General features: G+C 39.3%; 1 protein-coding gene across 13 annotated transcripts in view; it reads left to right on the top strand.

The window, feature by feature from the left end:
- The window catches only part of LOC141398615 (otoferlin-like), a 454,472-nt gene that overhangs the window by 362,385 nt on the left and 69,054 nt on the right, over window positions 1–23,033 (top strand). For all 13 annotated transcript variants that reach the window (XM_073976043.1, XM_073976050.1, XM_073976038.1 and 10 more), the window contains one exon: window positions 3,184–3,610. In XM_073976043.1, the coding sequence (XP_073832144.1) occupies window positions 3,184–3,610 (427 nt within the window). The remainder of the gene's footprint in view (window positions 1–3,183; window positions 3,611–23,033) is intronic.

Genomic DNA, 23,033 nt, shown 5'->3' with positions numbered 1-23,033 from the left:
CCTTTATTTTAAGAGGGACTATAAAAGTACCACAAGATAACTTTTTTCAGCTTCGAAATGTTCTGCAAAAATATCGCTCAGTAAATTTTAGGTACGGCTCTCATTGACAACTAATCGAATATGTCGGGTCCTCAGCATTTATGCTAACGAGGGTATATACACTTTCATACGGGCAAAATGTGCCTAATCGAAATAATGGTTTTAGACCCCAAGTATGTTTTGACGAAATGTGTTTCAGACAATTTGGAGTCGATTGAGCAATGTCCGTCCGTCTATCTGTCTGTCCGTCTGTCTGGCTGGTGCGCACGATAACTCTCGAACGGATCAACCTACTCGGTCCAAAATTTGGCTTTCGTAATATTTTGTCCAAACTTAGTTTAAGTTCGAAGATGGGCTGTATCGGTCCACTCCTTCCGGTACCTCCCCCACAAAAGTTCGAAAATGTTCGGAAAATTTGTGCGCACGGTAACTCTTGAAGGAAGTAACCGATTTGATCCATACTTTGCACATCGTGAAATTTATACTAAACATAGATGATACATACGTTTTTTGGGAAAAAATGTTTCAATATACACAGGTTGAGGGTATATCTCTGTCGGCAAAGTTGACTGATACTTTTTTACTTGTTTTTTTTATTGAGTTGTTTGTGACATTTCGTATTTTATGTGAAAATTCGTGTTTTCAGAGAAATTTAATTCAGTTAAAGGTATTTAACATGAATGGAATGTTCTGAAGAGTTGTGAACTACATTCCAGCGGATATTTCTTTCAAAGAAAACTTAGCGAGAAATGTAACTGTTTTGGATATACGAAATAAAGGAATTTTTAGATATATTATTATCTATTTTGAGGCAACAAATGCATGAGGTGAATTTGTCTCCAAATATTTTCTTCATGCTCTTATCTACAAATTTGCTTCAGGGGATTAAAGAGTCTCTAAAAAGTAAATTTTTAACCATGTTTAGATGAGGACATAAAATCTAAATCCGATCTGTCAACCCAAAACCAAAATACGGTTTTTGTCAATTGGGTCTGTACTTTCATAAAATCCACAGTAGAAGTTGATTGCACAAAATTGCTATGAACATGTTGCACATTGTTATATAAGTTACTAATGTATTATTTGTGTTACTTAGTATTTGGCGATTTTGTTAGATGAAACATCGAAGAGAAGATCGTTATTGCATGTTTATGCTACAAACAAGAGTTTCTACCACGGAGTATTGCCATGTTCAGTACGAATCAAAAATAGTTCCGGAAAATGTTGCAGTAAACCTACAAGTGGAGATGCACGGGAAAGTTTTTTTTACTACTCCGCTGTACTAACTGTACAACCGTTCTTTCTAGTAGAAGGACATTCTGATGGAGAGGTAAAAACGTTGTAAAAATGTCCAACTTTTCTGGAAAGCTTAGATACTTGCTTTAAATTATTTCATGCTCTTGATCTGAAGTATCCTGTAGGATTTACTTTAACATGGAATTTTTTCCAACAATATTTCTATAATAACCATACTGCGTCCTGAAATCGCCAAGTTTAGCATCTACAACTAATTTCTTTAATAACATATATTTTTTAAAATATATATATGTGTTTTAATTGCCACCGACAAGTACTCTAACCCAAGATTTAAAGACATACCATTTAATGTCAAAATGAATGTCAAAATAACTGGAATCAAATATTTTACTTTTCGAATATCGATATATGTATATGCAACTATTTCACTTATTTGCTGTACCAAACACGGATTATGTGTTTGATTTCGATGAAATTTGGAATGTGTGACTGAATTCGGTCTAAAAATAAATGTGCCAAATTATATCGAAATCGGTTCAGATTTGGATATAGCTTCCATATATATTTTCCCCCGATTTCACGTATTTGCTGCACCAAACACCCTGTATGAAATTTTGAATGTGTGACGGAATTTGGTCTAGTAATAAGTGAACCATATTATATCGAAATCAGTTATGGATTTATATTATCTCCCATATATATGTTACATATTTACAGTGGTGTAGGGTATCATATAGTCGGCCCCGCCCGAATTTGATCGTTTACTTACTGTTTTTTTATTCGAAAAATTTAGTATGTATATTAAGCTTACGACTTTTTACAACCTGTATCCCTGTATCATATTTTGATGGGTTTTTACCTAAAATTAGATAACATTTTAATTATAAGGTGTTTCGATAAAAAAAAGCTCAGGCACAAAGTCTTTGAAAATTTGTCTATATGAGTTTTTTGACAAACTTTTGAACTCAGTATAAACAGAAAAATATATAACTTAAAATAAGCTTTGGAAGCACACGACATAACCAAAATCGCATAATCTTTGTTTATATTCGACAATTTTCCAACTTTTGTGGGGGAGGTACCGGTAGGAGTGGACCGATGTAATCCATCTTCGAACTTAAACTAAGTTTGGAGAAAATATTACGAAAAGCAAATTTTGGACCGAATAGGTTGATCCGTTCGAGAGTTATCGTGCGCTCCAGCCAGACAGACAGACGGACAAACATGACTAAATCAACTACAAATTGTCTGAAACGGATTTCGTCCAAACATACTTGGGGTCAAAAACATTATTTCGATGAGGCAAATTTTGCCGGTATGAAAGTGTATATACCCTCGTTAGCATAAATGCTGAGGGTATAAAAATTATGACGAGACTTTCTTGGGAAGTATGCACTTTCTCCCAAAAAGGTCGCTGTAGTCCCGATTGAACCTAGCCTCTCAAGTATTCGCTTCTATGAGCGGGATACTAAAAGGTGCAGGATACTCTGGTGCAGTTTGTAAAAAAATCTGAAAATATACTAAAATGTTTTGCTGAGGAGCAGCATCAACACAACATAAAATAAATGAAATCAAAACCACTTTTTGAAAAATAGTGTCCGAATTCACTTAGAAATCAACATACATGTATATTTTGTCACCTACAATTTGTCTATCTGAAAAATATTAAATTACCTTTTATTTTACATCTAAAAGATATTGTCCGATATTGTTTTTGACTGATAATATGTATTTATTATAATATTCCCTACCACCTACTTATGCCGAGTACAATAGAATAAATAATCGTATTATTTCCATGTGTGTGCTATTATTATTCATTTATTGAAACAAGACTTCCTCCTGAAGAATGCAATAACAATTTTCTTAATATCTTGATCTCTGCAGATTCAAGCGGCACCCTGGCATCAAGTGGCGGAGGAGCTTCTAGTGGTAGTGAATCATCGAAAAAACGTCTACTTAAACGTGTCGCCTCCGGTGCTACATCAAATTTTCAAACAACATCGGCTACAACACCGGCAGCAACAGGATCAACAACACAAGCTATACCCATCGTACCAAGTCGACAACGTGCTGATAGCAACTATGGCAAGTCACAATGTCGAAGCAATTCATTTGGTGCAGCATCAATGGGTGGTGGTGGTAGTGGAGTTGCTACTGCTGCATCCAGTGAGGCGGGCACACCGGGTGGTAGTCCAGTACCGGCTGTCAAAGAAAAACGCATAACAATGCGAGCTGTAAGAAGTTTAATGCGTTTGGGTCGTAGTCGACAAAGTTCGCAGACACGTGATAGTAGCACCGAGGATGAAGGAAGGTAAGAAAAAGAAAATATAAAACGAAAAAAAAAAATCAAATGATATGTGACATATAGAAAAAAAGTGAGTTTATATAGCGTAAAAGAGGAAACAAGCATTCAACTCAAAAAAAAAAGTTGTGTAAATATTATTGAAGTGTTGTCCATTTTTTTCTTCTGGTGAATAAAAAGAATATTCTTAAAGTATTCCTGGAAACGAAAAGAGTGGCATTCGTATGTTGTTTGCTTTATGAACGAATTGAACAGCAATTTTCAAGGAATTTTATTCATTTGTTGGATATGGATGACATTGTGTGCGAAACCAATCTTTGATAATAACCTTGGAAATTATGAATTTAAATATTTAAATGAGGAAAAGGGCTTTACCATAAAAACAAGTAAGCGAAGGCCATGGTCGGGACCATGCTGACTAAGGAGATAAAAATCCTCTTACTTACTTACTTACTTACTTACTTAGCTGGCCCATTACAGAACATTTGTTCTATAGGCCGAACTAAGAAGAGATCTCCATTCCTCTCTATTTGTTGCTTTGCACTCTGGAATACCGCGCCTTTTCATCTCATCATCCACTTGTTTGCGCCATCTATTCCTTGGCCTGCCAATTCTGCGTGCACCGCCATGTGGCATGTATTCATACGCCTTTTTAGCGGGTTCATCATCGCTCATTCTTTTGATATGGCCTAGCCAACGCAATCGCTGCTTCTCGATACGTTTAACAATATTCATGTCGTTGTATAGCAGATACAGCTCGTGGTTCATGCGACGTCGATATTCACCGTCAACGCAGATTGGTCCGTAGATCTTTCGAAGAATTTTTCTCTCAAACACACCAAGCACTGCCATGTCTGCTTGCGCAAGTACCCAGGCTTCGGAGCCATACATCAGCACGGGTAGTATCAGTGTTTTGTAGAGCGTTATTTTTGTTTGACGAGATGTGGCTTTGTTTTTAAACTGCTTACTTAAACCAAAGTAGCATCTGTTGGCCAATACAATTCTTCTTTTTATTTCACAACTGATGTCGTTTGTTGTGTTTACGGAGGTGCCGAGGTAGACGAAGTCTTTTACTACCTCAATATTATAGGAACCAACTTCCACAGTCGGTCCGAGCTCAATGGACGCATTGCGCGTCGACACCATCAACTTGGTCTTCTCACCGTTTACCGCCAGACCCACTTTAGCAGATTCTCCTTCGACCTTTATAAAGGTATCAGTTACTTCTTTTACTGATCGTTCCATGATGTCTATATCATCAGCATAAGCAAGTAACATGTGACTATTGGTGTAGATTGTGCCACTTCTTTTGACGTTTGCCTCTCGTATAACCTTTTCTAGCAGGATGTTGAAGAGGTCACACGAAAGGCTGTCTCCTTGTCTGAAACCTTTTTTGGTACCAAACTCTTCGGAGAGGTTCTTTCCTATTTTAACTGAGGACCTCGTGTCAGTTAAAGTCATTTTACAAAGCCGGATGAGCTTTGCGGGAATATCAAAATCAGACATGGCTTGGAATACCTTTGAACGCAGCGGGCTGTCGAAGGCTGCTTTATAATCGACAAAAAGGTGGTAGGTGTCGATCTGCATCTCTTGGGTCTTCTCCAGGATTTGCCGCAGGGTAAATATCTGGTCAATGGTGGACTTGCCAGGTCTAAAGCCGCATTGGTATGGTCCAATTATCTCGTTGACCATAGGCTTTAGTCGTTCGCACAATATCCCTGACACGATCTTGTAGGCAATAGGGAGTAGACTTATGCCCCTATAGTTAGAGCATACAGTCTTATCTCCCTTCTTGTGGACGGGGCACAGGATACTCAGGTTCCAATCGTCGGGTACTCGTTCTTCCTGCCAGATGGTGCTAACTAGCTGATGTATACACCTTATCAGCGTGTCGCCTCCGGTTTTGAACAGCTCGGCTGGTAAGCCATCGGCCCCTGCTGCCTTGTTATTCTTCAGCCGATTTATTGCTGTCTTTACCTCATCTTGGCTGGGCGGTATACATTCAATACCATCTTCTGGGATTGGGTCTGTGGTATCTTCGTCGTCTTCGCTGCTATTGGATACCAACAGATTTGAAAAATGTTCTTTCCATATCCTGAGTACACTATCTGTATCAGTTACCAAATTACCTTGCTGGTCTCTACAGGAGGATGTGCCTGTACCAAAGCCATCAGTTTGATGCTTGACTCTTTGGTAGAATTTTCGGACTTCATTCTGGCTCCTGTACATCTCGATTTTTTCACACTCCCGCTTTTCCATCTCTCTCTTTTTCCTGCGGAAAAGACGTTTCTCCTCTCTCCTTTTCTCCCTGTATCTCTCTCGTGCGCTACGCGTTGCTACCGATTGTAAAGTAGCCTTATATGCCGCATTTTTCTCTTCGGTGGCAGCACGACACTCCTCATCATACCATGGATTCCTTGGTGGAGGTCTCTGGTATCCAAGTATGGATTTTGCGGCTGTTTGCATGGAGTGGGCAATGCTTTGCCATTGCGCTGATATGTTATCGGGATGAGCGGTGCTTTGATTAAGCAATTGGGCTAGTTGAGTGGAATATGCTGTGGCTATCTGTTGTGATTGCAGCTTACCGATGTCTAACTTTCGTGTTGTGTCTGTTCGTACTTTGTTTGCTACGTTTAAGCGGGTGCGTACCTTTGCTGCAACAAGGTAGTGGTCCGAATCAATGTTTGCGCCTCGGAACGATCGTACATCCAACACGCTCGATGAATGTCTTCCATCTATCACAACATGATCAATTTGATTACATGTTCTTTGATCTGGAGACAGCCAGGTGCCCTTATGAATATCGAGATGATTAAATCTGGTACTGCTAACTACCATGTTTTTTGCAACTGCAAAGTCTATCAGCCTCATACCATTGTCAGATGTTTCACTGTGGAGACTGAATTTCCCGACTGTTGGGCCAAAGATATTCTCCTTTCCAATTTTGGCATTAAAATCGCCTAGAACGATTTTAATGTCATGGGCAGTGCAACGGTCATATGTTTCTTCTAAACGCTCGTAAAATATATCTTTGGTCTGTTCGTCCTTTTCTTCAGTGGGAGCATGAGCGCAAATAAAGCTGATGTTGAAGAATTTAGCTTTTATTCGAATTGCAGCAAGTCTTTCATTCACTGGGGTGAAGCTGGATACCAGATGTTTTAGTCTCCGACTAACTACGAATCCACAACCAAACTCATGCTTTTCGTCATGGCAGCTATAATACAGAGCGTCACCTTTAGGTGTTGTTGTGACGCCCTTTCCAATCCATCGTATTTCCTGTATGGCAGTAATATCGGTCTTGCACTTTTCAAGTACGTCTGCCAATGCGAAGACTGCACCTTCTCTATAAAGAGTGCGAACATTCCAGGTGCAGATTCGCAGATCATGGTCCTTAAAACGTTTGCGGGGTTCGTCAACTTTAGAGGGGTTTGTTTTTCTTTTCTTTCGTTTTTTCATAGTAGGCTGTTTTTTCTAGGGGAGGGTTACTAACCCGACGCCCAAACCCAAAAATGATATGTTCCCAACCAAAGCAGAGATATTCGTCATTGCAATTAAAATCCAAACAAAAAGTGGAAAAATATAATGGATTACCGCCTATAGCAATAAGTCCGTTCTTCGACCATATACGCCAGCCAATCTGTTTTACATGACTGTAACGGTGACATTTTTTGTATGCCTAATATAAGCGGTGATTTTTTTCTGTTACTCCCCTTGGGGGCACAGGGCTTCCACAAAGCATCGCCACCTTACACTGTTACTTGTTGTTGTTCCCATGTAAGGTTGTTTTGCCTTAGTACTTGCGTTATTGTTGGTCGCCAAGCATTTCTTGGACGACCTTGATTTCGTGATCCTTGGGGATTCCATTCAAGCTTCATCTTGGTTAAGCTATGAACATTTTTTCTTAAGGTGTGGCCAATCCATCTCCATTTCCTACGTATGGGTTCCTGGATTGTTAAGTTCCACAGTTCTATGTTACTTATGGTGTTGGGCAAGAATATCCTGCATATGATATGATCATGAGGCATTTGTTTATGAATACCTGTGGCTTTTGCGTGATGGTGTTAGATACAAGCCAGGTTTCATTGCCGTATAGTAGAATCCATTTTTATACAAGCTTCGAATATTTCAAGCTTTGTTTTTACTGGATATATGTGTGCTTCTCCATACAACTTGCAGATGTTCAAATGCTGCTCTCACTTTATTTAGTCTATTGATTACGTCCGTTTCTGCACCGTCATTCGTTGTTACAGTGCTTCCTAGATAGCAGAAGCTATCGACATATTCAATTGCTTGGCTTTGTAACATGATGTGTTCTCTACTGGTGTAGTTTATTCTCATGGCCTTTGTTTTTTTATGTTAATCTCAAGTCCAACATTAAGAGTAAGTCTCTCCAGGTCTTCTAATTTTGACTGCATGTTGGATATCTTGTGAGAGAGAAGGCATATATCAACCGCATTGTCTAAGTCGGCTTTCACACAGTGTCGTTTTGACGACACCATTTCACAGTTTCCGTTTTGACGTTCATTCGTAGATGTTGTCAGGGTGGCAAAATGTACTGTTGATGTAAATTCATACAATACATTTTTGATCGAACAGTAATAAATCGAATGGAATATCCCTCCAACAAGAAACATTTCTAAATGAATCTTTTCAATACTGGGAAAAATTCGCAACCATATGCATATTTCCGTAAAACCATACAAGAAAAAATTAATGAATTAAAACTAGATGAATATACGATATGGGCCACAGATGCTTCAGTTTCAAACGAGGCAATTGGTTGTGCGGTATGCAATATCACAAAGAACGAAAACTATGTTTTTAAAATACAATCTAAGATATCATCCCTTATGAGGGAATTACATGCCATAAACAAAGCCATTGACTTAATGATAGAAGACCGTTGCAATGAAGTCGCCATTCTCAGGGATAGTAAGAATGCCTGCTTAATCCTTAAACACAACTCTGCTAATAATTACCTAGCTAATAACATCCTCCAAAAGATAAGACTCTCCGACATATCATCATTAGTTCTCATATGGACTCCCTCACATGTGGGTATTCCATCGAACGAACGAGCCTACTACTTTGCAAAGCATGCTGTTCAAGTGGGTTGTATTATAAATACTGAGTTGTCTATCACGGATGCTTATTCTATGATACATCAGCACCTTTCAGTTCTTTCCATCTCCTCCTAAGAGCTACTGGTTTGCTGAATCCTCAATGTCTCCTGCGGATATCAAATTAATAAATCGTCTTCTAACTGGACACACCTATGGAAAACAGTACTTACACCAAATTAATGTCGAAAGTTCAAATATATGTGAGCAGTGTAACATTCCTGAAACGGAAAATCATTTAATACTTAAATGCACAAAATATGCAGATGAAAGGAAACACTATGGTATATTTAAATGTTTCCAAGACTTACATTCGCTTTTAAAAACCTTTTCAACTCACAACTTTGTGGAATTATGCAAATTCATTCACCGAGCTAATGTACAACTATAATCAGCTGTAAGAGATTACCTCAAAAAATCGATATAAAAAATAAATAAAATAAAATATAAAAACAGTAGTGGTAAAAAGTACTCTGGGTACTCGACCAACATCCATCGTCATTCGACGCTTGACCAAAAAAAAAACCAAAAAGTACTGTTGATGTAAATTCATATACAAAATAAATATTTTATTGCACTCATTTAATTATGTTTCTTACTTGCAATGATGTTTTTCATCAGAATCAATGTATACACATATTTTGTAATCTCTATTTCAACATATTTCATTAAGACATTTTTGTACATTCGGTACATAAATAGTACACTTAGGTAAAGATGTACGATTGGCACAAAAATCCCGCAAAAATGCAACCCTGGTTACAAAAAATACGAATGAAGCGAAAACGGAGAGCAAGAAATGACGTCGTCTCCGTGACGAAAGTACACTGTGTGAAAGCCGACTAAGTCTTCGAGTTGTCGTGAGAGACTCCATGTTATGCATCTTTTCTGAGAAAAGACTTCGTTCATTATTTCATCCAGTACAATTTTGAACAGTAGGGGTGACATTTTGACATTCTTGCTTTACTCCCACGTTTGTGAGGAATGTTTGGCTTATGTTTCCGTTGTGAAGAACTAAGAGTTCTGCATTGTGAAGTTGTGAAAGAACTAAGAGTTCCCCTCCCTTTTTGTTCAATGCTTCCCATATGGCAATTGGTCTGATGGTTTCGAAGGCTTTCTTTAAATCGATGAACAGTAGATACAGGGAGGGTGCACCATTCTATTGATTGTTTAACACAGCTTCTATTTGGTCTGAAGCCAGCTGGTTCATCTCTCATAATGTTTTATACTTGCCTTTGAATTCTTTCTTATATTATAACTGCTAGTTTCTTTTATATGGTATTGAACCGGGTTATTCCTCTCCAGTTGTTACAGCCTTTCAAGTCGTCATATTTGGGTAACTTTACAAAAACACCTTTCTTTCATGTTGGAGGCAGTCTTTCTTCTTCCCAAGCTGATATGATGTGAGGCCGTAATAATTCTGCTGCGGTTCTAGCGTCGGCGTGTAATGATTCTGCAGGCAAACCATCATCTCCTACTGATCTGTTACTTTTAAGTTGTTCTATTGCCTCTTTTATTTCATTCAAGCTGGAAGGGTTACAGGGTATATTAAACGTATTTTCCCTGCTATTGTACATTTCGTTGTTTTCGATGGTGTTTCCAATGTTGCTAATTTCTTCGAAATGTTCTCTCCATCTTTGAATTTGTTCATCATTGTTCGTTAGTAGTCTACCATTGCGATCTTTTACTGCTTGGTTTCCTGGTAAACCTTTGATTTATGAGACTATTTATCGTCCGGTGTAGCTTTCTCATGTTATTATGGCTTGCTGCTTCCCCTGCTGTTTTTGCCAGATCTTCTAGGAAATTTCTTTTGTATCTTCTTGCAGCTTTCTTCACTTGTTTAGCTAGTTGTTTATACTCCTCTTTTCAATATTGTTGTTATTCAATTGCATCTTATGTTCACCTCTTTGAGAAATTAGGTTCCAAGAGTCGTCTGATATCCAGATTTTTCTGTGTTTTGGGACTGAGCCCAGTGTATCTTCGGCAACTTGATGGTATGTTGATGTGTGGTGTTGGTTTGTTGGTAAAATTTTATAAGCGGTGATATTGGCTTAAAAATAAAAATTTTACATTTCCCATAGATATTTTTTTATTTGCCATTCCGACGCCAAATATTATCTGACCATCTTAGTTACTTACTTAGCTGGGCCATTACAGAACATTTGTTCCATAGACCGAACTAAGAAAAGATCTCAAATTCTCTCTGTTTAGTGCTTCGCTTTCTGGAATACCGCGCCTTGTCATCTCATCATCTCTTCATCCACTTGTTTGCGTCGTCTATTCTTTGGCCTGCCAATTCTGCGTTCACCGCCATGGGACTCAAATTTATACGCCTTTTTAGCGGCCTAGCCAACGCAATCGCTGCATCCAAACACCTTTAACTATATTGATGTCGTTGTATAGCAGATAAAGCTCGTGGTTCATACGACGTCGATATTCACCGTCAACGCAGATTGGTCCGTAGATCCTTCGAAGAATTTTTCTCGCAAACACGCCAAGCACTGCCTTATCTGCTTGCGCAAGTACCCTGGCTTCGGAACCATACATCAGCACTGCTACTATCAGTGTTTTGTAAAGCGTTGTTTTTGTTTGACGAGTTGTGGCTTTGTTTTTAAAGTGCTTACTTAAGCCAAAGTAGCATCTGTTGGCCAATACCATTCTTCTTTTTATTTCACAACTGATGTCGTTTGTTGTTTGTTTACGGCGGTGCCGAGGTATACGAAGTCTTTTACTACCTCAAAATTATAGCAACCGACTTCAACAGTTGGTCCGAGCTCAATGGACGCATTGCGCGTTGACACCATCAACTTGGTCTTCTCGCCGTTTACCGCCAGACCCATTTTAGCAGATTCTCCCCCGGTTACTTCTTTTACTGATCGTCCCATGATGTCTATATCATCAGCATAAGCAAGTAGCATGTGGTTATTGGTGTAGATTGTGCCACTTCTTTTCACGTTTGCCTCTCGTATAACCTTTTCTACCAGGATGTTGAAAAGATCACACGAAATGCTGTCTCCTTGACTGAAACCACTTTTGGTACAAAACATTTCGGAGAGGTTCTTTCCTATTTTAACTGAAGATATTGTGTCAGTCAAAGTCAGTTTACAAAACCGACTGAGCTCTGCGGAGATACCAAATTCAGACATGGCTTGGAATATCTTTGTAGCGGGCTGTCGAAGGCTGCCTTATAATCGACAAAAAGGTGGTAAGTGTCGATCTGAATCTCTTGGGTCTTCTCCAGGATTTACCGCAGGGTAAATACCTGGTCAATGGTGGACTTCCAGGTCTAAAGCCGCATTGTTATGGTCCAATTATTTCGTTGACCATGGGCTTTAGTCGCTCGCACAATATCCCTGACACTAGGCGATAGGGAGAAGACTTATGCCCCTATAGTTAGAGCTAAAGTCTTATCTCCTTTCTGATGGACGAGACACAGGATGCTTACGCATTCTTCCTGCCAGATGGAGCTAACTAGCTGATGCATACACCTTATCAGCGTGTCGCCTCCGGTGTTAAACAGTTCGGTTGATAGGTCATCAGCTCCTGCTGCCTTATTATTCTTCAGTCGGTTTATTGCTGTCTTTACCTCATCTTGGCCGGGTGGTATACATTCAATACCATCTTCTGGGATTGGATCTGTGGTATCTTCGTCGACTCTTTCTGTATCCTTAGCACACTATCTGTATCAGTTACCAGATTACCTTGCTGGCCATCAGTTCCAGCTCCAAAGCCATCAGTTTGATGTTTCACTTTTTGTTAGAATTTTCGGACTTCATTATGTCTCCTGTACATCTCGAGTTGGTCACACTCCCGCTTTTCCATCTGTCTCTTTTTCCTGCGGAAAAGACGTTTCTCCTCTCTCCTTTTCTCATGATACCTCTCTCGTGCTCTACGCGTTGCTACTGATTGTAAAGTAGCCCTATATGCCGCATTTATCTCTTCGGTAGCAGCACGACACTCCTGGCCATACCATGGATTCCTTGGTGGAGGTCTCTGGTATCCAAGTTATGGCTATCTGTGTGATTGCAGCTTACCGATGTCCAACTTCCGTGTTGTGTCTGTACGCACCTTGTTTGCTACGTTTTATCTGGTACGTACCTTTGCTGCAACAAGGTAGTGGTTAAAATCGCCTAGTATAATTTTAATGTCATGGGCAGGGCAACGGTCATAAGTTTCTTCTAAGCGCTCATAAAATATATTTTTGGTCTGTTCGTCCTTGTCTTCAGTGGGAGCATGAGCGCAAATAAAGCTGATGTTGAAGAATTTTGCTTTTAATCGAATTGCAGCGAGTCTTTCATTCACTGGGGTGAAGCTGGAGACCAGATGTTTTAACCTCCGACCAACTACAAATCCGCAACCGAACTCATGCTTTGTGTCATGGCAGCTATAATACAGTGCGTCACCTTTAGGTGTTGTTGTAACGCCTTTCCCGTTCCATAGTATTTCCTGTATGGCAGTAATGTCGGCCTTGTACATTTCAGATACATCTGCCACTGCGTAAACTCCACCTTTTCTATAAAGAGTGCGAACATTCCAGGTGCAGATTCGCAGCTTAAAACGTTTGCGGGGTTCGTCAACTTTAGAGGGGTTTGTTTTTCTTTTGTTTTGTTTTTTCATAGTAGGCTGTTTTTCTAGGGGAGGGTTACGGACCCGACCCCCAAACCCAAGTTTTTAACGTTCTTATGGGTGAACGCGCGGCACATGTTAGCTCACTACCTTTAACGGGTGTTAAAATTGTTTTTATTCTTTTATTCTGATTGTAAGAGACTAAACAAACCATTTGCGACCATATAAAATATATATATTCTTGATCAGGATACAATTCTAAGACGATCTAGAAATGTCTGTCTGTCTGTTGTAATCACTCTAGCGTCCGCAATAATTGAGATAGAACGCTACCATTTTGCACTAGAGTGTTTCTTTTCCTCAGGAAAGTCAAGTTCGAAGGTGGGCTATATATGTAGGTCCACGATTTCGTATAGCCCGTATATAACGGTAATAAGTTATTTGGAGGGTTTTAGCTAATTTTTTTGACCGAACTAGCTGCAATTTGTCATTGAGGTTCCCAATGACCAAGAAATGGCTCCACTAAACTTTGTAAAGATGGGTTCACGTTTTGTTATAGCCCCCATATAACGGTACCTCCCGATTTAAAGTATTTTGGGATTTTAGCTACATTTTCTGACCGAATTAGCTGAAATTTGCCGTTTGAGGTTCACAATGACAAAAAAAAACTTATCCACTAAAAATACCAAGATAGGTCCACGTTTTAGTACATCACCCACATAACTTGACACTTGAGGTTTCCCGCGATCACAAAATTTCTCCACCAAAAATCGTGAACACAGGTCCAGGTTTTGGTATAGCCCCCATATAACGATACCATGGATTTTCGGATGTCACTATATATGGTATAGCCCTTATAGAACAGTACCTCACGATTTTTTGTATTTTGAGAATTTTAGCTATTTGACATTTGAAGTTCTCAGAGGTCCCGAAACTCCTCCACCAAAAAAAAAAAAAAAAAAACGTCCACATAGCTTCATGTTTTGGTACATCCCCCGTATAAAGGTACAAATAGATTGAAGACATTTTTAGATAGATTTTTTGACCTAATTTACACATTTGGGGTATCCATGGTTGAACAATTTTGGTACCTAACAGGAAACTAGTTTTGAATATTTTATGGTGGAGGGTCAAAAAGATGGGCCCGACCAAACTTCATGTTATTTACTTGTTTCTCCTTAATCTAAAGAATATAGCTGCTTCGATGGGATGTAAACACAGATCTACTGGAATAAGGTGTATAGGTTTGGCAGGGCTGTTGAAAGGGTGCAGTGTGTGGTGCGTGCTTGTGCCGTATGCTTAGTAGATGTTTTGCACGATGTCAGGTTCAAGGTTTTAGCTTCATTATCACACTGAAATGGCTGAAATTTCGTACGTAGTATTGGTATGGGCCCACGCCTTCATACAGCCCCCATAGAACGGTACCTCTCGATTTGCGGTATTTTCAAGATTATGGCCACAACAGTCCATCGAAATGGCTGAAATTTGGTATTTAGTCTTTGTTGGGGGCATTCAACTTTCCCCTCTAAATGTGTCGGTATAGGTCCACATCTTCATACAGCCCCCATAGAACGGTACCTCCCGATTTTCGGTATTTTGAAGAGTGTGGCTTCAATATTCCACCGAAATGGCTAAAATTTGGTATTTAGTCTTCATTTGGGATATAAAACTTTCCATATGAAATTTGTCGGTATACGTCTACGCCTTCATATGGCCCCCATAGAACGATACCTCCAAATTTTCGATATTTTCAAGGTTGTGGCCTCAATATTCCTCATACATGGCTGAAATTTGGTATTTAGTCTTCATTTGGGGTATAAAACTTTCCATATGAAAGTTGTCGCTATAGGTCCACGACTTCATATAGCACCCATAGAACGAAACCTCGCCACATTGTTTTACCGAAATTGTTGGAATTGCCTTCTTCATAAACGAAAGCAAACAAATTGTTCAATTTTACCTTAAAACAACTCGCGATGGAGGGTATAATAAGTTCGGCCGGGCCGAATTTAACGCCGTTCTTCCTTGTTCACTATTGGAACCGTTTTCATTTAATTTAACAGCTTTGAATTACGTTACCGTATATACCTACCTGAATCAATATTAATGGATTTAGCTTCGTTTAAATATCGACCATAATAGATGCAAATTGTCATAAAATATCCCGCTATCAGCAAATTCCATGTCTAATTAAAGATTATTAACATTTTTTGTTTGTTTGTATATTTATACCATGGCGACAATACTATCAATGTTTTGTAGAGTAGGAGAAAATTATGTATGCAAAATTAATTTATGGACTTATGCACTCATATCCGAAGCATTAATGGACAAACATTTGCACACTCTTACAATGTCTACGAGAGGCGTATGTGTATATTAGACTGACCCAAAAAAATTTTGTTTGGAACTCCCACTTCCTAAATATTTTTCATTTGATCTAAAAACCTTATATGTATATGGCGATTCGATCCGATTTTCACAATTTTTTGTACGATTCGTTTTTTAACCACAACAATGAACCGGTAAAAATGTTCATCGGTTGGACTATAATTGCGGCTTTTAGAACATTTCCGTGTAAATGCACTCTTGGCCCCATACAAATTACTATGGAAACAAAAGTCACCCGAGTGACACGGATTAACGTCATAAAAATTCACATATAAGGTTTTTGAAACAAATGGAAACAATTTAGTTCAAAAAAATTTTATTCTTTGGGTCAGTCTAGTGTGTATATTCCTAAATATAAGGGAATGTATACATTACACCAAAAATGTTTGTCCACTCATATTTCTGCTACACTTTTCAAGTGAGAATCATGACAACTTCTCATGTAATTTTGGTTTATTCTGTTGGGCAAACACTTCCATGCTTTACATACATAACAAACAGATTGCATCGCTTTACCACAGAGTGGGTAGTTTATGTGAGTTTGTTAAACTATCCTACAGTTAGACAACAAATGTATTGCAAAGACCAACATTGTAAAAATTTCATACGAATTGTTCGTTTATGGCAAAAAATTATGAAAAAACAAATGAGCCAAGGCTATGGTCGGGTCGGGGCGGGGCCGACTATGTGATACCCTACACCACTTCCCCTGTGCATGAGCTTTTGACTGGTAAAATTCAAAATATTAAAATTGGGATAGCTTAGCGCCTTTGCTCTGAATGTCTTCATTAATACAGGTCAATTTTATTGAAACGCATTTAAGTGCATCGTCAGAATAACTCAAATAAAAAAATGGAAAAGTGGGATGTACGCCAACCATCAACCATCACATTCCGACCCCTGAATAATATCCAACCATTACCAAAATCAATAGGTTTTTTCCTCAAAATTACGACGTGTGATAACAAAAAATTAAAAAATATGATGTATTACCGACTATTGCGATATCTCCGTTATTTGGCCACATACGCCAACATGATGCTTTACATCATTGTAAAGATGGGATTTTCTACTTTCATAGTCGGACTTTGCTTTTGGAAGGTCCCCAACCAATGCTGTGCTATTCGTCGTTATTATTAAAATCGCAAAAATGAAAAGTTGTGTTTTATTAGAGGCTATTGCGAAATCTTCATTGTTTGACCACCTACAACAACCTACGTTACATCGTTGCAAAGGTGATATTTTCTACTTTCATTAGCAGGTTTTGCTTTTGATATAGCCCTTATAGAAGCGGAGATATTCGCTTTGAAATAAAACGTTGACTTTTTCTCCAAATAAGTTTTTTGCCCATTCCGACCCCTAAATATTATCCTACCATCACCAAAATAAATAGGCTTTTTCCCCTCCGGAACCCCCATCAACACCCAAAATTTGGTGACGATCCGATCAAAATTACGACCTGTAGCGTGATTTCTTTAAAAGTGGAAAAATGGGATGTAATACCGACTATTGTGATATCTTCGTTATTTTGCCACCTACGCTAACCTACTTTGCATCATTGTAAAGACAGGATTTTCTACTTTGATAGCCATGCTTTGTTTTTGGAAAGTCCCCAACAAAAACTGTGTTATTCGTCATTAGAATTAAAATCGAATAAATGAAAAGTGGGGTTATATTAGCGACTATTGCGATATCTTCGTTGTTTGACCACCTATGACAACCTACTGTACATCGTTGTAAAGGTCATATGCTTCTGCTTTCATTCGCAGGTCTTGCCTTTGATATACTCTTTATAGATACGGAGATATGGGTGACGTAGGGGATGGAAGATACCAAGGAACGGTCCTGACCGGTTTTAACATGGCAAAGCCCAGGATTTATCTTGGTCCCTCTTTCATCCCAAGTGGACACTGACCTCCCCGTGGTGTCACCTGGGGAACTGCCTTTAACACCCGTTAAAGGTAGTGAGCTAACATGTGCCGCGCGTTCACCCATAAGAACGTTAAAAACTTGGGTTTGGGCGTCGGGTTAGTAACCCTCCCCTAGAAAAAACAGCCTACTATGAAAAAACGAAAGAAAAGAAAAACAAACCCCTCTAAAGTTGACGAACCCCGCAAACGTTTTAAGGACCATGATCTGCGAATCTGCACCTGGAATGTTCGCACTCTTTATAGAGAAGGTGCAGTCTTCGCATTGGCAGACGTACTTGAAAAGTACAAGACCGATATTACTGCCATACAGGAAATACGATGGATTGGGAAAGGCGTCACAACAACACCTAAAGGTGACGCACTGTATTATAGCTGCCATGACGTAAAGCATGAGTTTGGTTGTGGATTCGTAGTTAGTCGGAGACTAAAACATCTTGTATCCAGCTTCACTCCAGTGAATGAAAGACTTGCTGCTATTCGAATAAAAGCTAAATTCTTCAACATCAGCTTTATTTGCGCTCATGCTCCCACTGAAGAAAAGGACGAACAGACCAAAGATATATTTTACGAGCGCTTAGATGAAACATATGACCGTTGCCCTGCCCATGACATTAAAATCATTCTAGGCGATTTTAATGCCAAAATTGGAAAGGAGAATATCTTTGGCCCAACAGTCGGGAAATTCAGTCTCCACAGTGAAACATCTGACAATGGTATGAGACTGATAGACTTTGCATCTGCAAAAAACATGGTAGTTAGCAGTACCAGATTTAATCATCTCGATATTCATAAGGGCACCTGGCTGTCTCCAGATCAGAAAACAAGAAACCAAATTGATCATGTTGTGATAGATGGAAGACATTCATCGAGCGTGTTGGATGTACGATCGTTCCGAGGCGCAAACATTGATTCGGACCACTACCTTGTTGCAGCAAAGGTACGCACCCGCTTAAACGTAGCAAACAAAGTACGAACAGACACAACACGAAAGTTAGACATCGGTAAGCTGCAATCACAACAGATAGCCACAGCATATTCCACTCAACTAGCCCAATTGCTTAATCAAAGCCCTCCTCATCCCGATAACATATCAGCGCAATGGCAAAGCATTGCCCACTCCATGCAAACAGCCGCAAAATCCATACTTGGATACCAGAGACCTCCACCAAGGAATCCATGGTATGATGAGGAGTGTCGTGCTGCCACCGAAGAGAAAAATGCGGCATATAAGGCTACTTTACAATCCGTAGCAACGCGTAGCGCACGAGAGAGATACAGGGAGAAAAGGAGAGAGGAGAAACGTCTTTTCCGCAGGAAAAAGAGAGAGATGGAAAAGCGGGAGTGTGAAAAAATCGAGATGTACAGGAGCCAGAATGAAGTCCGAAAATTCTACCAAAGAGTCAAGCATCAAACTGATGGCTTTGGTACAGGCACATCCTCCTGTAGAGACCAGCAAGGTAATTTGGTAACTGATACAGATAGTGTACTCAGGATATGGAAAGAACATTTTTCAAATCTGTTGGTATCCAATAGCAGCGAAGACGACGAAGATACCACAGTCCCAATCCCAGAAGATGGTATTGAATGTATACCGCCCAGCCAAGATGAGGTAAAGACAGCAATAAATCGGCTGAAGAATAATAAGGCAGCAGGGGCCGATGGCTTACCAGCCGAGCTATTCAAAACCGGAGGCGACACGCTGATAAGGTGTATTCATCAGCTAGTTAGCACCATCTGGCAGGAAGAACGAGTACCCGACGATTGGAACCTGAGTATCCTGTGCCCCGTCCACAAGAAGGGAGATAAGACTGTATGCTCTAACTATAGGGGCATAAGTCTACTCCCTATTGCCTACAAGATCGTGTCAGGGATATTGTGCGAACGACTAAAGCCAATGGTCAACGAGATTATTGGACCATACCAATGCGGCTTTAGACCTGGCAAGTCCACCATTGACCAGATATTTACCCTGCGGCAAATCCTGGAGAAGACCCAAGAGATGCAGATCGACACCTACCACCTTTTTGTCGATTATAAAGCAGCCTTCGACAGTCCGCTGCGCTCAAAGGTATTCCAAGCCATGTCTGAATTTGGTATTCCCGCAAAGCTCATCCGGCTTTGTAAAATGACTTTAACTGACACGAGGTCCTCAGTTAAAATAGGAAAGAACCTCTCCGAAGAGTTTGGTACCAAAAGAGGTTTCAGACAAGGAGACAGCCTTTCGTGTGACCTCTTCAACATCCTGCTAGAAAAGGTTATACGAGAGGCAAACGTCAAAAGAAGTGGCACAATCTACACCAATAGTCACATGTTACTTGCTTATGCTGATGATATAGACATCATGAGTCGATCAGTAAAAGAAGTAACTGATACCTTTATAAAGGTCGAAGGAGAATCTGCTAAAGTGGGTCTGGCGGTAAACGGTGAGAAGACCAAGTTGATGGTGTCGACGCGCAATGCGTCCATTGAGCTCGGACCGACTGTGGAAGTTGGTTCCTATAATATTGAGGTAGTAAAAGACTTCGTCTACCTCGGCACCTCCGTCAACACAACAAACGACATCAGTTGTGAAATAAAAAGAAGAATTGTATTGGCCAACAGATGCTACTTTGGATTAAGTAAGCAGTTTAAAAACAAAGCCACATCTCGTCAAACAAAAATAACGCTCTACAAAACACTGATACTACCCGTGCTGATGTATGGCTCCGAAGCCTGGGTACTTGCGCAAGCAGACATGGCAGTGCTTGGTGTGTTTGAGAGAAAAATTCTTCGAAAGATCTACGGACCAATCTGCGTTGACGGTGAATATCGACGTCGCATGAACCACGAGCTGTATCTGCTATACAACGACATGAATATTGTTAAACGTATCGAGAAGCAGCGATTGCGTTGGCTAGGCCATATCAAAAGAATGAGCGATGATGAACCCGCTAAAAAGGCGTATGAATACATGCCACATGGCGGTGCACGCAGAATTGGCAGGCCAAGGAATAGATGGCGCAAACAAGTGGATGATGAGATGAAAAGGCGCGGTATTCCAGAGTGCAAAGCAACAAATAGAGAGGAATGGAGATCTCTTCTTAGTTCGGCCTATAGAACAAATGTTCTGTAATGGGCCAGCTAAGTAAGTAAGTAAGATACGGAGATATTTGCTTTGAAATAAAACGTTGACTTTTTCCCCAAATAAGTTTTTTGCCCATTCCGACCCCTGAATATTATTCGATCATCACCAAAATCAATAGGCTTCTTCCCCTCCGGGACCGTCATCTGCACCCAAAATTTGGTGACGATCCGATCAAAACTGCGACCCGTAGCGTGATTACAAAGTTTAGATGGGCAGACGGACAGACTTTCCGTCGGACGGACGGACGGACGGACAGACGGACGGACACACATAGCCAGATCGACTCAGCTCGTCGAGACATTCATTTTAGTATATATAAGTATGGGTCTACGACCATTATTTCGATGCGTTACAAACTTTTTGGCCAAAATCAACTTATAATACCCTCCCCAGGGTATAAATATACGGTTTTTTGTGCAAATCTCTTCTTATTGGTCCTAGAAACAATATTCCGTCAGAATATACAAAAGTTTTTTTTGCGATTTATAACAAATGCGGACTAAAATAAGAATTATCTACTACTTGGGGGTGACAATAAAAGAATTGCAAAAATTACCAAATCAAGTTATAAATTGCAAATAAATTTTGTATATTTTGATGGAATATTGTTTTGAGGACCAATAGTAAGAGATTTGCACAAAAAGCGGTATAGTTTTTAAATAATTTGTTGCCATAAACGAACAATTAATATGAATTTTTTTACAATTTTGGTCATTGCAATAAATTTGTGGTCTAACTGTATATTCGTCTGTATTTTCTCCGTTCCATACACAATTCCCACGCAAGACCAAAAATAACTATTTACTATATTTTATAGTTCACTTCCTGATTGTAGTCGCCCATTCATGCTCCAGGCTGACATTGACCGTTAAAGCAATGCATTCATTCATTCTATTTATGGACTTGAACAGTTGATATTGAAGCACGAGCCAGAATATGATGCACATACTAGTGCGTACATTTACTCAAATGTCGATGAAACATCGGCCCCACACATCTCGCTTGGATTTCCAATTGGAAATAAATGTTTTCCGACAGGAAGCTTAAAATCATATCCATATCCATTAATGTGGATGAAATATTAACGGCAGTTGTTGATTTGTGCGTATCAGAATGAACAACTAAAGGGAAGAAGTAATAAATTAAAATGTAGTCGGGAAATGTTTACGAGGGACACTTGAAAACTTTCTGGCCTAGGCAACACGCAGTGTAGCCAGGCGTCATTTGACATTTTTTGGGAAAGTTTGACAGTTTTTAGCCTAAGCGTACTCAGGAAAGTTTTACATACGACCCTGTATTGGGTTGTCTACAGTGACTAGAAAAGATCACTTTGCAAAAAAATGGAATTTACTTGTGAACATTTTCGTCCGATAATTTTTCACAACTTTCGACGTGGATAATCACGGCAAAGTGTACATCGATCAAATTAAATCTTTGTATGTCGATAAAGGACCATCCTATAGAACTATGAAAAACTGGTTTAATGACTTCAATCGTGACCGAACTATGCGTATGAACCCGAAAAATAGCAGCAATCGCAAGAAGATACTGTAAAAGCGTTCGAAAACCATGTTTTGGAGGTGTCTCAATCAAACCACTGTAAACAACCCAACACATGGTCGTATGTCAAACCGTCCTAAGTACGCTTAGACTAAAAACTTCAAACTTTCCAAAAAAAATGTTAAATGTTAAAATGTTGCCTAGATCAGAAATTTTTCTAGTGCCCCTCGTATCATACTAGTTTTATTTAAAGCTGTACAAAAGGACAACTTAAACAAACGTTAATGATGACATATTTTTTATATAGGGCCGATCAAAATATTTGCAAATTTAGTATTTGTAATATAAGCGAGCTTAATATCAGACTTGTTGTTTTCAAATTTAAAAACAACAAGTTAAGAAACTGCCAAAGTGATTTTGCATATTATATTCTTCATTGATGTTTTACGTATTATAAGGTATTGAAGTTAAATTTTGAGGAATGATTGTGTTGATGACGTACTCGTATGCAGATGTAGAGTGGTCTGTCATTTGTCCAGCTAATGAGGGATACAAAATTCACTTTTATACTCTACTCACATTCATATCAAATATTGGTAGATTTTTATGACATTAATTTGGTATATAAATAGAAATATGTGGCGACATTAAGGTGAGATCAAGGAGTTTCGTGTACAAATAATAAACCACTCGTATACATATATGCAGAAAAAATATATGTTGTTTGCACCCAAACATATATTTGTTTGCAGGACATATATTATGTTTGGGACTGATTGTAAACAAATATATGTTTGCTG

Source organism: Musca autumnalis, unplaced genomic scaffold (assembly GCF_047663935.1).
Source record: "Musca autumnalis isolate F117 unplaced genomic scaffold, ASM4766393v1 scaffold_3, whole genome shotgun sequence".
In the NCBI taxonomy this organism is placed as follows: Eukaryota; Metazoa; Arthropoda; class Insecta; order Diptera; family Muscidae; genus Musca; species Musca autumnalis.
Note: the sequence above shows the minus strand (reverse complement) of the source record. Positions and strands in the feature narration are given on the sequence as shown.